This window comes from Elephas maximus, chromosome 9, assembly GCF_024166365.1.
Source record: "Elephas maximus indicus isolate mEleMax1 chromosome 9, mEleMax1 primary haplotype, whole genome shotgun sequence".
Taxonomy (NCBI): domain Eukaryota; kingdom Metazoa; phylum Chordata; class Mammalia; order Proboscidea; family Elephantidae; genus Elephas; species Elephas maximus.
The window spans coordinates 36,717,590-36,730,370 of NC_064827.1; the positions used below are offsets into that span (position 1 = coordinate 36,717,590).

Genomic DNA, 12,781 nt, shown 5'->3' on the forward strand with positions numbered 1-12,781 from the left:
GAGCGTAATTTTTCATAGTAACCTGTTATGATCTTCTTTATCTCTGTTGGATCGATTAAATGTCACCAATTTCATCTCTTGGTTATTTGCTTCTTCTGGTTTTTTCCTTTCGTCAGTCTAGCCAGTGGTTTGTCTGTTTTACTGATCCTTTCAAAGAAACAATGTCTGCTTTTGTTAGTTGTTTCAGTTGTTTTTCAGTTTTCAATTTTGTTTATTTCTCCCCCAATTGTTATTATTTCCTTTTTTTCTGGTAGCATTTGACTTCTTCTGTTCTTACTTTTCTATTTGTTCAAGTTGTCTGTTTAAGTTAGCAATATTGGATCTTCTTTTTTAATGTAGGCATTCATTGCTATAAATTTCCCTCTGAGAACTGCCTTTGCTATCCATGTTCCAACGGTTTTGATATGTTGTATTTTCATTTTCGTTTGATTCTAAGAATTTTTTCGTTTCATTTTTTATTTCTTGTATGACCCAGTAGCTTTTCAGTACTGTATTATTTAGTTCCCATGTAGATTTTTTTTTCCCTTTGTTTATTCTGTTGTTGATTTCCAGCTTCATACCATTAGGGTCAGAGAAGATGCTTTGTATGATTTCAGTCTTCTTAAATTTATTGAGACTTGTTTTGTGACCTAGCTTATGGTCTATTCTGGAAAATGATCCATGTGCACTGGAGAAAAATGTGTATTGTTCTGATGTTGGATAGAGGTTCCATATATGTCCATTAGGCCTAGTTGGCTTATGGTTTTATTTATGTTCTCAGTGTTCTTAGCGATTTTCTTTTTAGACGTTATGTCTACATTTGAAAGTGGTGTGTTGAAATCCCCTACTATTACTGTGGTATTATCTATTTCTTCTTTCGTATTAGTCAGAATTTATTTCATAATTTTGGTGCATTGATATTTGGATTGTTAAGTCTTCTCACCTGAATTAACCATTTTATTATTATGTCATGCCCTCCTTTATTTCTTGTAACAGATTTTGAATTAAAGTCCATTTTTCTGTTATTAGTATGGCCACCTCTACACTTTTTTGTCTACTGGTTGCATGGAATATTTTTCTCCATCCTTTTATTTTTAGTCTATTTGTGTCCTTACATCTAAGATGTGTTTCTTGAAGACAGCAGAAGGATGGATCATGTTGTTTCATCTATTCTACCACTCTCTGCCTTTTGCATGGGGCGTTTAGACCATGTACACTGATTATTACTGAAAACGAAGTGTCTATCTCACCCATTTTGCTATTTGTTTTATGAGTGTTCCGTATCTTCTTTGCTTTATTATTCTGATTTTGCTGTTTTTGTTTGGATGTTTTGTGATGAGCCTTTTTGTTAAGTTTCTTCTTTTCTTCTGAATGTTTTTTCTTGGTGATTTCTTAGTGGTTACCACATATGTTACATTACACCACTTACAGTTACTACAATATTTGAGATATAAACAGCAGTTAACATACAGCTTCAACATGATAAATTTATTCCTGATAAACTCCTCCCTCCCCCATTTCTGTTGGTGTTTCTCCATTAGCATCAATATATAACCTATATTTGTTATGTTTAGTTCATGTATATTTCTTTTTTTTTTAATTTTATTGGGCTTTAAGGGAAAATTTATAATGCAAATTAGTTTCTCATTCAAAAATTTATACACAAATGGTTTTGTAACATTGGTTGTAATCCCTGCAATGTGTCAACACTCTCCCCCTTTCCCTTTACACCCTGGATTTCCTGCATCCATTTATCCAGTTTTCCTGACCCTTACTGGCTTCTCGTCTTTGCTTTTGGGTAGGTGTTGTCCTTTTTGGCCTCGTATACTTGGTTGAACTAAGAAGCACGTTCCTCACATGTTTTTTTGGTTTTATAGGCCCATCTAATCTTTGGCTGAAAGGTAGACTTCAGAGGTGGCTTCAGTTCTGAGTTAGCAGGGTGTCCAGGGGCTGTATTCTTAGGAGTTTCTCTAGTCTCTGACAAACCAGTAAATCTGGTCATTTTTTTTTTTCGTGAATTTGAATTTTGATCTACATTTTTCTTCTGCCCTGTCCGGGCCCCGTCAGAGCCATCGGTGGTGGTAGCCAGGTACCATCTAGTTCTTCTGGTCTCAGGCTCTTGGAAGCTGTGGTTCATGTGGTCTGTTAGTCCTTTGGACTAATATTTTCCTTGTGTCTTTGGTTTTCTTCATTCCTCTTTTCTCTGGACAGGATAAGACCAATAGGTTTATATTAGATGGCCATTCACAAGCTTTTAAGACTCCAGATGCTAATAACCAAAGTTAGATGCAGAACATTTTCGTTTTGTACTGTGTTATGGAAGTTGACCTAGATGTCCCCTGAGACCATGGTCCCTAGTCCTCAGCCCAGCACCTCGGTTCCTCAGGGTGTTTGGATGTGTCTATGAAGTTTCTATGACTTTGCCTTGGTCACGTTGTGTTGACTTCTCCTATAATGTGCACTGTCTTTCCCTTTGCCAAAGTTACCGCTTACCTACATCTAGTTAGTTTTCCCCTCCCCATCCTTCCTCTCTGTGGTAACCATCAAAGATTTTTCCTTCTGTGTGTAAATCTTTTCTTGAATTTTTATAATAGTGGTCTCATACAGTATTTGTCTTTTTGTGATTGACTTATTTCACTCAGCATTATGCCCTCTAGTTTCATGCATGTTGTGAGAATCTTCACATATTTATCATTCTTTATTGTTGCATAGTATTTCAGTGTGTGTGTACCATAATTTGTTTATGCATTCATTCATTGATGGGCATCTAGGTTGTTTCCATCTTTTTGCTATTGTGAGTAATGTTGCGATGAACATGGGTGTGCATGTATCCATTTGTGTGATGGCTCTCATTTCTCTAGGTTATAATCCCAGGAGTGGGATTGCTAGATTGTATGGTATTTCTATTTCTAGCTTTTTAAGGAGACACCAGATCGTTTTCCATAGTGGTTGTACTATTCTACATTCCCACCTACAGTACGTAAGAGCTCCAATCTCCCTGCTACCTCTTAAACATTCATTATTTTCTGTTTTTTTTTTTTTTTTTATTAGTGCCAGTAGTGTCATGCTGAAATGGTATCTCATTGTAGTTTTGATTTGCATTTCTCTAGTGGCTAATGACTCATAGCGACCCTATAGGACAGAGTAGAACTGCCCCATAGAGTTTCCAAGGAGTGCCTGGTGAATCAAACTGCTGACCTTGTGGTTAGCAGCCATAGATCTTAACCACTACACCACCAGGGTTTCTAATGGCTAATGATCATTATGTTTCTGTTAGCTGCCTGAATGTCTTCTTTGATGAAGGGTCTGTTCAAATCCTTTGCCCATTTTTTAATTGGATTGTTTGTCTTTTTATTGTTGAGGTGTTGAAGTGTTCTATAGATTTTAGAATTATACCCTTGTTAGATAAGTCATAGCCAAAATTTTTCCCCAGTCTGTAGGTTCTCTTTTTACTCTTTTGGTGAAGTCTTTTGATGAGCATAAGTGTTTAATTTTTAAGAGCTCCCAGTTATCTAGTTTATTTTCTAGTGTTTCTACATTGTTAGTTATGGTTTGTAATCTATTTGTGCCATGTATTAGGACCCCTAACAGTGTTCCTATTTTTTCTTCCTTGATTTTTATTGTTTTAGGTTTTATATTTGGGTCTTTGATCCATTTTGAATTAGTTTTTGTGTACGCTGTGAGGTATTGGTCCTGTTTCATTTTTTTATAGATGGACATCCACTTTTGCCCACATCAAGTTAAAAAGACGGTCTTTTCCCCCATTTAATGGTCTTTGTTCCTTTATCAAAGATCAGCTGACCATAGGTGGATGGATTTATGTCTGGGTTCTCAATTCAGTTTCATTGGTCTATGTGTCTGTCATTGTATCAGTGCCAGACTCTTTTGACTATCGTGGCTATATAGTAGGTTCTGAGATCAGGTAGTGTGAGGCCTCCTACTTTGTTCTTTTCTTCAGTAATGCTTTGCTTATCCAGGGCCCATTTCCTTTCCATATAAAGCTGGTGATTAGTTTTTCCAGGTTGTTAAACAATGTTGTTGATATTTGGACCAGGATTGCATTGTATCTGTAGATCACTTTGGAATTGACGTTTTCACAATATTGAGTCTCCCTGTCCATGAGCATGTTATGCTTTTCATTTATGTAGGTCTCTTTTGGTTTCTTACAATAGGGTTTTGTGGTTTTCTTTGCATAGGTCTTTTACGTCCCTGGTTAGATTTATTCCTAAGTATTTTATCTTTTTAGGGGCTATTATAAATGGTATTGTCTTCTTGATTTCCTTTTCAAAGTTCTCTTTGTTGGTATATAGGAATCCAACTGATTTTTGTATGTCGGTCTTGTATACTGCTAGTCTGCTGAACCTTTCTATTAGAGCCAGTAGTTTTCTTGTGGAATCTTTGGGGTTCTCTATGTATAGGATCATATCCTCTGTGAATGGGGATAGTTTTACTTTTACCTTTCCAATTCAGATGTCATTTATTTCTTTTTCTTGCCTTATTTCTCTAGCTAGGACTTCCAGCACAGTGTCATTAGGAGTGCTGATAAAGGGCATGTTTGTCTTATCCTGTATATTTATTTCTTAATTCTCTTGTCTTTCCATTTGGAGTACTCCCTTGAGTAATACTTGCAAAGCTGGTCTGGTAGTGGTGAATTCCCAGAGTTTCTGTTTGTTTAAGAATGTCTTGATTTCCCCCTTGTTTTTTAAGGACAACTTTCTTGGACAAAGAAGTCCTGGTTGGCAGTTGTTTTGGTCAAGTATTTTATTAATTTATACATGTGGCTCCATTGTCTTCTGGCCTCTAGAGTTTTTGGGGAGAAATCTGCATTGATTTTTTTTTTTTTACTAATATTGGGTATTTGGTGAAAGTTAACACAGCAAGTTAGGTTCCCATTTGACAGTTTCCATGTACGTCGTTTAGTGACATTAGGTCCATTTGTCACAATCTGTCAACATTCTCTCTTTTTTTTGAACAGTCTCTACATGGACAGTTTAGTGACACTGATTACATTCTTTGAGTTGTGTAACCATTCTCATCGTCCTTTTCTGAGTTGTTCTTCCCTCATTAACATAAACTCACTGCCCCTAAGGTTCCTAGCTTATCTTTCTAGTCGCTGTTGTCTATTTGATCCCATGTAGATAGTTTTTAAAAGAGCATAATGCTCAAGGCAGACATTTTTTTACTAGTTAAGCTAAACTATTGTTTGGTTTTTAAGAAGACTTCAGTGAATTTTCTTGATTTAAGGTTTAAAGATTATCTCAGGGCAGTAATTTCAAGGGTTTATCCAGCCTCCATGGCTCCAGGAAGTCTGGAGTCCGTAAGAGTTTGAAATTCTGTTACGCATTTTCCCTGTTTTCATCAAAGATTCTTCTATGGGACCTTTGAAAAAAATGTTCAGTAATGATAGCTGGGCAGCATCCAGTTCTTCTGGTATCTTGGCAGTGGAGGCAGTTTGTTCAGGGAGGCAATTAGCCACACATTCCATGTTCTCCTCCTATTCCTAACTGCCCTTCTTCCTCTGTTGATCCAGGTAAATAAAGACCAATTGTTGTGCCTTGAATGTCTGCTTGCAAGATTTTAAGACCCCAGGCACTATGCAGTGAACTGGGAGGTAGAACAGAAGTGCTAAACATGTTGTTAGGCCAATTAACTGGGATGTTCCATGAATGTACTGATTGTTATGAAAGACCTTTGGTATGTTAAACTGCATTTTTCTCGTATTGCTTTCAGAATTCTCTCCTTGTCTTTGGTTTCACGGATTTTATTTGGGTATGGTGCAAGTTCTTCTTGTGTCTCTCCTAATTGGGGTTCATGGAGCTTCCTGTATTGGCAGGCTTGGTTCTCTGCTCAGGTCTGGGAAATTCCCTCTGATTATCTCTTGGAAAGTTGTTCCTGTGTCTTTATTGTTGTTATGGTGCTCTGGGATACCAATAATTCTAATGCTAAATTTTGTAATTGAATCTCATATTTCCTTTTGGCCTTGTTTTTCTTTGTTCTTTTCTCTCGAGACTTGATAAGTTCAGTTATTTTGTCTTCTAGTTCACTTTTTCCATCTTCTGCATGTTCAACTCTGTTATTGAGGGTTTCTCTTGCTTTTTCTAATTCAGGTGTTTTATTTTTCAGTTCCAGTAGTTCTCTTTGTTTTTTTAATGTTTTCAGTGCCCTTGTTAAGTCTCATTTTGTTCCTCCATTTGTTTCCTGAGCTTCACTAGTTTGTTTTCTGTGTGTGTGTGTATGTGTTTATTTATTTCTTTGAATATATTTAGCACCATAGAGTGAAAAATGATCAATTCTTTGCATTATTCTGGCCTCCATAGGACAGATTTCCTCTTCTTCATGTTTTGCTTTTGATTGTTCCTTCTTCTCTTGTGATTTTTGTGTGTTTTACTATTGTTTGTGAAGTTGAGTCATTTTGTTATTTATTTAACTTTTTAATGCTGTTTGTTATGGGAAAATTTTCAGCTTGGGTGCTCTGGTGGCACAGTTGCCAAGTGTCCAGCTGTCAACCAAAAGGCCAGGGCCTCCAACCACCAATCTCTCCATGGGAGAAAGATGCAGCAGACCACCTCCACAAAGAGTCACAGCCCCAGGAATCCTATGAGGGAGGTCCCCTCAGCCCTGCAGGTTTGCCACAAGTTAGACTGATGCAGTGGCAGTGAGCTTCGTATCTTTTCCTGATCACCACTAGATGGCGTTCTTATCCTTAGCGTTTTTTTTTTTTTTAAGTGCAAATTCAGGAGTTCTGGATGCTTGCTTGATCTCTGGATTTCAATACACATGAGCAGGGGGTGGAGGGGATGGTTAGTTGGCGATATAAGCTATGGGGATCGACTTTCCTGTGGTGACAGAAGGGGTTCTCTTTGTCTTCTCCTCACTGGTGTTCTTGCACAGGCAGACATGATATCCCACTGGGGGCTTTTCATACTGCTGCCCTTGTTGGTTCTCCTGGTTCTAGAGTGCCTTCGACTTGGTCCTCTGCAAGATCCAAAAGCATTCTCATGCAGGACCACATTGTCCTTTTGCCACTGCCAGCTGCACGGCCTACAAACTCTCATGGCCAGTTTGCACTGCTTAAGAAATCTGGCTAGATCTTCCTCAGACTAGTTCCTTTTCTATGTTCCCTGCTTGGGGTGTTACCCTATCCCATTCCAGAATGGCTATGATGAGCAAGCACTCCTGATGTTAGCAGCTAGGATCTCTCGGCTTCTATGCTGACCTCTTCTTTCCCCCACTTCTGGACTTACTCCAGCTCTCCAATTCCTCAGCTGCTACCTCAAGTTCAAAGATCTCAGTCTATATTTGTTTTTATTCATTGTTCAGTGAGTTAGTTGCTAGAGAAGTAAATGGGAGTGTCTACTCACTTTGCCATCTTGCTTTGCCCTCCAGACCTATTGAATCTGAAATGGTAGGTGTGAGGCTCAGCAATGTGTGTTTTAACTAGCCCTCTTGGTAATTCTGATGCATGCTAAAGTTTGAGAACTGCTATAGCAAATAGTGAAACAAAGCCAAAAGACCAAACTCAATGCCGTGGAGTCAATTCTGACTCATAGTGACCCTATAGGACAGAGTAGAACTGCCCCATAGAGTTTCCAAGGAGCGCCTTGGTGGATTCAAACCGGTGACCCTTTGGTTAGCAGCCATAGCACTTAACCACTACGCCACCAGGGTTTCCATAGCAAATAATAAGAGACCTTATATTGTATTTAGTATATGCCAAGGACTACTGATTATACCTTCTGATTTTATTGATACTACTCTGTTAAAACAGATATCTGCATAGTTTTTTTTTTTTTTTCTCTTTGGAAATGGTAAGACTTTTAGCAATAATTTAAATTGTGTATATTTAGAGGATTTTAATTATTAAAAAAAAAACCCTCTAGTGTCTAGAAATAGAATTATCTGACACTAACGGCATAGCTATAAAGAAACATTCCTGCCAAATTTTAAAATATTTTGCAGAAAATTTGTGATTAGCAAGTTGGGTGAAGTCTATTGCCAAAGTTAGTTTAAAGCAGTAAGCTTGTATGTATTCACTGTAACATACTAGTTTATTAGTATTTGATATAATAATTAATGCCTTCTGCTGTAATGGTGTATGAAAAGTAGATAGAAGAGATGGGCTGAATATAACAAGGTGGCATTTACTAGGACCCCCAAACTGATTAAAATTAAAGTAGGTATGGGGGAGGAGAAAGTGTTCTGGCTTAATACCACAAGTGAAAATGTTAGAAGCTGATTCTAGGCTGCACTAACAGAAGGATGGTTCTGTAGACTATGTGAAGTGATATTCTTGGAATCCTAAATTTTTTGGCAGCACACTTTAAAAACGATAGAAGAAGCACTGGGTGCATTCAGAGTAGAATGACCAGAGTAACGAACACCGTATCTGGACTCTTTGAAATTAACGTTGTATTTTATATCCTCTCATAGGTGAAATGAATCAGAAGTACAAGGAACTAAAAAAAAGAGAGGAAAATATGGACAGTAAGTTATAATCTCATGGATGTAAAGATATATATTCTATATATTCTGGGATTGCTGTTCATTTATACCAAATCGTAGATCTCGTTTGTGGGAAATAGAATTGCTAATACTAAATGCAGAAGTGTGGACATTCAGAATTTGCCTTTACTGTTGGGGTTTTAAAGTTTGAAAATATGTAGAGTGTTATTAGTGAGTAATTTACCCCTGGGCCAATAAAAAACAGTAGAAGTTTAAAATTAATATTTTCTTTGAGTTTTTAAATAGTGCTCTTAAGACCTACAAATCAGAGTTTATATAGTGTTAACTATATCAACAGTAGCCCTTCTTATCATGTTTATTAATTGGCAGCTTTTATTGAGACTTTTGAGGAAACTAAGAATCAGGAACTGGAACGGAAGGCACAAATAGAAGCCAACATTGTTGCACTTTTGGAGCACTGTAGTCGAGTAAGTACCCTGTGCCCATCTTGGTGTCTCATTGTTTTTACTGTGACTGCCTTTCCAAACAACTCAAAAAGTGGAACTGCTGACCATTATATGTTCTCTTGTTAGCTGTTTCCTTTAAATTTCTCTTGCTCATTATTTTGTTCCTTTAAGTTATTAATTCTTATCTCCCTAACAAAATGTCAGCTAATTAGAGCAATAGGGAGGAAGGATGACATATATATGACATCAGTTGTCATCACTAAGTGAGACACTAATGCATTGTAAGTGTTAAGTTTTTCTTTTAGTTGTTCAGAACTTGTAAAAATAACATTTGCATAGATAATTTTAAAATCTAGACATTATTTTGGGAGTGTTACCATATTTTTACACTTTAATTTGCATTGTAACTAGAAGGGATTCTTTTTCACTTTATGAGTATCTTGATTCATCAAAAATGTTTATTAAACATCTACTATAAGTAATGGAAACGCTGGTGGCATAATGGTTAGGTGCCACGGCTGCTAACCAAAAAGTTGACAGTTCATATCCACCAGGTGCTCCTTGGAAACTCTTTGGGGTAGTTCTCTGTCCTGTAGGGTCTCTGTGAGTCAGAATTGACTCGACAGCAGTGGGTTGGTTTACTATATGTATTACCACAGGAGGAAAAACACACGATCTCTTTTCAATATTCTGAATATTTTAAGACTCCAGATCAGTTCCTAAAGCAATGTAGATGAATTTTTCCCAAAGTCAAATAAGTAAAGCAAATGAACAAGAAATAATTCTGTATTTTAACCTCTACTTACTGAGAAAAACCAATGAATGATATATTTCAAAAAAGAATACCTATTCAAAACACTACATTTTTTAAGTATTTTCCAAGTGTTTTATTGTAGCATTAAATCAGTGGAATCTTTGCATTTTTATTTCTCTGCAAATATAGAATATAAATCGTATGAAACAGATATCCTCTATCACCAACCAAGAGCTGAAGATGATGCAGGATGACCTCAGTTTTAAATCTACTGAAATGCAGAAATCACAAAGCACAGCTAGGAATTTGACTTCAGGTGAGAAAACAAACCTTAATTTTAATATCCCTTTTTTTTTCTATAGCAGATAGGAGTTTTTAATATTTATTGATGTTATTTTCTTGAAAGCCTCCTTCACTGGAAATAACGATTGCTCATTGCCTCAGTCGGAAACCCTGGTGCCGTAGTGGTTAAGTGCTGCAGCTGCTAACCAAAGGGTCATCAGTTCGAATCCGCCAGGTGCTCCTTGGAAACCCTATTGGGCAGTTCTACTCTGTTCTATACAGTCTCTGAGTCGAAATCAACTCAATGGCAATGGGTTGGATACCTCAATCATTTGTAGTCTCAGAATTTTGTGTGGTCTTCTTACATCATCTTGTTAGTATTACATTGTGATATTCTCATTTATTTAATAACATTTATTGAATACTTATGAAGCCATTGTGGCACAGTGTTTAAAGTGCTCAGCAGCTAACCAAAAGGTTGGCAGTTTAGCTGCTCCATGGGGGAAAGATGTGGCAGTCTGCTTCCATAAAGATTACAACCTTAGAAACTCTATGGGGCAGTTCTACTCTGTCTTATAGGGTTGTCGTGGGTCAGAACTGGCTTGACAGCAAGGGGTTTGATTTTGTTTTACTGTTGAATACTTGCCTCATACCTGTGCTGTAATGTGGGTGTACCAAAAAAAAAAAAAAAAAAATTTGCCATGAAGTAAAATTCTGACTCAGGGCAACCCCATATTTGTCAGAGTAGAACTGTGCTCCATAGACTTTTTAAGGCTGTGACCTTTTAGAAGCAAATCTTCAGGCCTTTCTTCCAAGGCACTTCTGGGTGGATTCTGTCTGTTTTTTTCAAGGATATTTTCAACCCAGTGAACTGACAGACAAATATACAATTATAATACAGTAAAATGGTACTATGACAGAAGTAAGCATATGGAGTGATTGCAGTATGTAGGATGCATATCTAGTCTAGTCTTGGGTAGCCAGCAGAGGCACCCTAGAGGAGGTAATGTTGTAGTATTAATTAGTTTCAGGCATAATGACTAGCATGAGTCTAGAGCAGTTCCATGCAATAGAAATATAATGCCAGCCACCTACCATATTTTTATGCAAGTAACGTGTCTTCTCCATTTGTTTGCCAATCATGCCCTCCCCTCTTGAGGTATTTTCATTAGTGCCACTGTGCCAATTTTTTTATGTTTCTGTAAAAAAAATTAGTTTAGCACACTTATGAAAATACCTCATGGGTGTAGGGCATGGTTGGCAAACAAACGTAGAAGGCACGCATTATTTGTGTAAAAATATGGTATTTAATATTTTCTAGTAGCCACATTAAAAAGGTAAAAGCAAACAGGTGAGATTAATTTTAATAACATTTTATTTAACCCAATTATTCCAAAATATTATCATTTCAACATGTAATCAATATAAAATTGTTAGTGAGATATTTTATATTTACAGCACATCTCAATTTGAGTTAGACACATTAAAACAGTACAAGTGCTCAAAAACCACATATGGCTAGTAGCTGTCATTTGGATGTTGCAGGTAGAGATTAGAAATAAATATACAAGATTGAGCTTAAAGAGCCTACAGTAAAAATTATGTAAAAATTTATATGGAATCTTTGGTTTTTCTACCAGTGGATTCTAGCCATGTGTGCTCTTTATTGTGGATATGCTAGTGTGTGGTGACTTTAAATTAGCTATCTTTTTGTCTACTTGGAATGACTCTCTGGAAGTTAGTGACATCATGGGAAATAAATTAATATTTATTAATATAATGTAATTATTGGTATAAACATTAATTAATACTTTCTAACATAAAAGTGGTGAAAGAATCTTGAGACGAAATAATGGATCCACAATACTTAATCTGGAATTCTGAAATCCAAAAAGGTCATGGTAGCTAAACCTAACCTGACCGTATTTGACATGAGGCTATTTAAAATCTTAATTTATCCCACCTGGTCTGATTACTCATACTTTCTGCTGCAAAAATATTCACGTAATTGATTACAGGGTGCGGCCTCATACCTTGCTAAGGGGAGTTATGTAGTAATCAGTATATACATTATATTACTTTCCTAAGACCTGAGGAATTCTGAATCCTGAAACACAACTGCATATGAGTTTCAAATAAGGGATTATGATTTTATAAATGCATACTAAATGCTATTAATGTATTATTGAATTTAGATTAATGATATAAGTAGATAATTGCTATTATTCTATACATTTAAGAATATTACCTGCCCCGATTTTTAAACAATTTGTTTACTATAGTTTTGTGTATCTGAAGTATGTGCCAAACAACTAGAGGAGGCATATTCTAACCTGGTTTTTGCCTCCTATTGGCTTGACCATGAGCATTTTTAAATTTTTCTTTTCTTTTTTCTTATATACAAAAGAATTTTAGGTTTAATTACTCCCATTAGAAAACAACTGTTTTGTGTTTTATATTATAGTGTGTTTATTTATGTGTCAACATTAATTCAACAAGTTTTTACCCCTTAAAGCTATCTTTGTATTATGACTGTCGAGAAATGTACATTTTTTAAAGGTAAAAATTAATACCAGGAAACAAATTTCATAATCAGGACTTTGTATTCCATCTATATTTTAATACTTTGTGTTTATATTTCCTTGTGAAGTCTAGAGATTGTATTTTCTGCAGAGATGTTCAGTTGAAGAAGAATGAAAGCTGGCTTCAATGGAGATAAAAATTCAGTTTATTACTTGAGAAGGATTTTACTAGAAATTTTGCTTACTAAGGGTTGAAGATTCTGCTTCCTTCAGTTTTATTCATGAGTTATTTTTAAGTGTTAATTTAGTCTAAGTAAGTAAATTACTTCCTCTCT

At 36.2% G+C, this 12,781-nt stretch overlaps 1 protein-coding gene across 5 annotated transcripts in view; it reads left to right on the forward strand.

Annotated features, from left to right (window-relative positions):
* IFT74 (intraflagellar transport 74) overlaps positions 1-12,781 on the forward strand; it is a 127,092-nt gene that overhangs the window by 63,220 nt on the left and 51,091 nt on the right. For all 5 annotated transcript variants that reach the window (XM_049895993.1, XM_049895992.1, XM_049895988.1 and 2 more), the window contains 3 exons: positions 8,410-8,463; positions 8,812-8,909; positions 9,832-9,958. In XM_049895993.1, the coding sequence (XP_049751950.1) occupies positions 8,410-8,463; positions 8,812-8,909; positions 9,832-9,958 (279 nt within the window). The remainder of the gene's footprint in view (positions 1-8,409; positions 8,464-8,811; positions 8,910-9,831; positions 9,959-12,781) is intronic.